This window comes from Apium graveolens, chromosome 7 (genome assembly GCF_009905375.1).
Source record: "Apium graveolens cultivar Ventura chromosome 7, ASM990537v1, whole genome shotgun sequence".
NCBI lineage: Eukaryota > Viridiplantae > Streptophyta > Magnoliopsida > Apiales > Apiaceae > Apium > Apium graveolens.
Window position 1 is genome coordinate 84,012,372 of NC_133653.1, and position 1,515 is coordinate 84,013,886.

General features: G+C 41.5%; 1 protein-coding gene across 1 annotated transcript; it reads left to right on the forward strand.

The window, feature by feature from the left end:
- The first annotated feature begins 314 nt into the window (after positions 1 to 314).
- On the forward strand, positions 315 to 698 carry LOC141673818 (uncharacterized). Its single transcript, XM_074480554.1, has one exon. It carries the CDS (start codon positions 315 to 317, stop codon positions 696 to 698), a length of 384 nt encoding a protein of 127 aa, XP_074336655.1.
- Positions 699 to 1,515: the final 817 nt, after the last annotated feature.

Here is a 1,515-nt window from a genome sequence, read left to right on the forward strand (position 1 = left end):
ATAACATCTTGATGAGGTTCGGGATCCCAAGAGTACTGGTCTTGGATAATAGGCCACAGTTCGTTGGATCAGAGTTTAAATCCTACCTCCAAGAGCAGGGCATCCGGCACAAGAAATCATTTGTAGCCTACCCTCAAGGAAATGGCCAAGTAGAAGTAACCAACCGGATCCTTCTCCGTGGAATAGAGAAGAGGCTCAGAGAAAGTAAAAGCAAATGGCCGGAAAAATTACAAAATGTACTATGGGCCTACCGAACAAGCCCCAGAACAAGCACATGAGAAACGCCCTTCAAACAGGCTTATGGAACTGAATCAATGCTACCCATCGAGGTAGGATCCCCCTCTCACCGGGCAATCAACTTCGATGAGGCCGCCAACGAGGAGGGGCTCAAGACAAATATCGAGCTAATTGACGAGGTGCGAGACCAGGCTGTTGAAAGGATGGAGAAGTACAAGGAGAAAACTAAGGAACACTTCAGTAAGAGAGCCAGGGTCAAGAACTTTCAAGTTGGAGACCTGGTACTTCGAGACACAAAAGCGTCGGATCCCACCAATACTGGAAAGTTGATGCCCAAGTGGGAGGGACCTTACAAAATCAAAGAAGTACTAAGGCCAGGGACCTATAAGCTGATGAACATGGATAAATCCGAGATCCCGAACACCTGGCATGAACTTAGGCTCAGAAAATTCTATCAATAGAAAAAGCAACCAAAAGTAACCAAAAAACTTGTAGCCTATGGCAAGCAACCAATCTATTATCCAATATTTTGTATGAAGAAAATTTCAAGTCAATGAAAAGAATTTTTATTTTTCAGCCATTTCTCATTTTAACTTAAAAGAAAAGCAAACAAAAACCAATCCGGCTATGGTGTCATACCGGGATTGGAAGCCAAAAGTAAAAACAAACAACCCGGATAAATATCCAGATCCGGGTTAACAACAACTACTATTAACTTAGACTAATTCTCTAAGTACCTAGAGCAAAAAAAAAGAAGCAATCATCAACCCGGGTATGGGGTCATACCCGGATTGGTAGCCATTATTAAAAGCAAGCATCAACCCGGACAAATATCCCAATCCGGGCTGAAAACAACTATTATGTACTTAGACTATTCTCTATATAAATAAAAGAGCAAAAACAAACATCAATCCAGATATTGTATCATACCCGGATTGAAAGCCAATATCAAAGGCAAACATCAATTCGGATATTGTGTAATACCCTGATTGAAAGCCAATGTCAAAAGCAAACATCAATCCGGATATGGTGTCATATCCGGATGGAAGCCAATATCAAAAGCAAACATCAACCCGGGTAGGAAACCTAATCCGGGTTGAAAGCAATTATTATGTACTTAGATTATTTTCCAATTACATTAAGAAACACAGTAAAACCACCAACCCGGGTATTGGGCCAAACCCGGGTTACAGGCAAACCATAGCAGCAAATAATCCGGATAGGCACATGAATCCGGATCCAAAGCAACCACTTTTTACTAAGGAAAATTATGTCAAC

Excerpts from the sequence above, each read along its gene's own strand:
- LOC141673818 (XM_074480554.1), top strand. The coding sequence starts at position 315 with ATGCTACCCATCGAGGTAGGATCCCCCTCTCACCGGGCAATCAACTTC.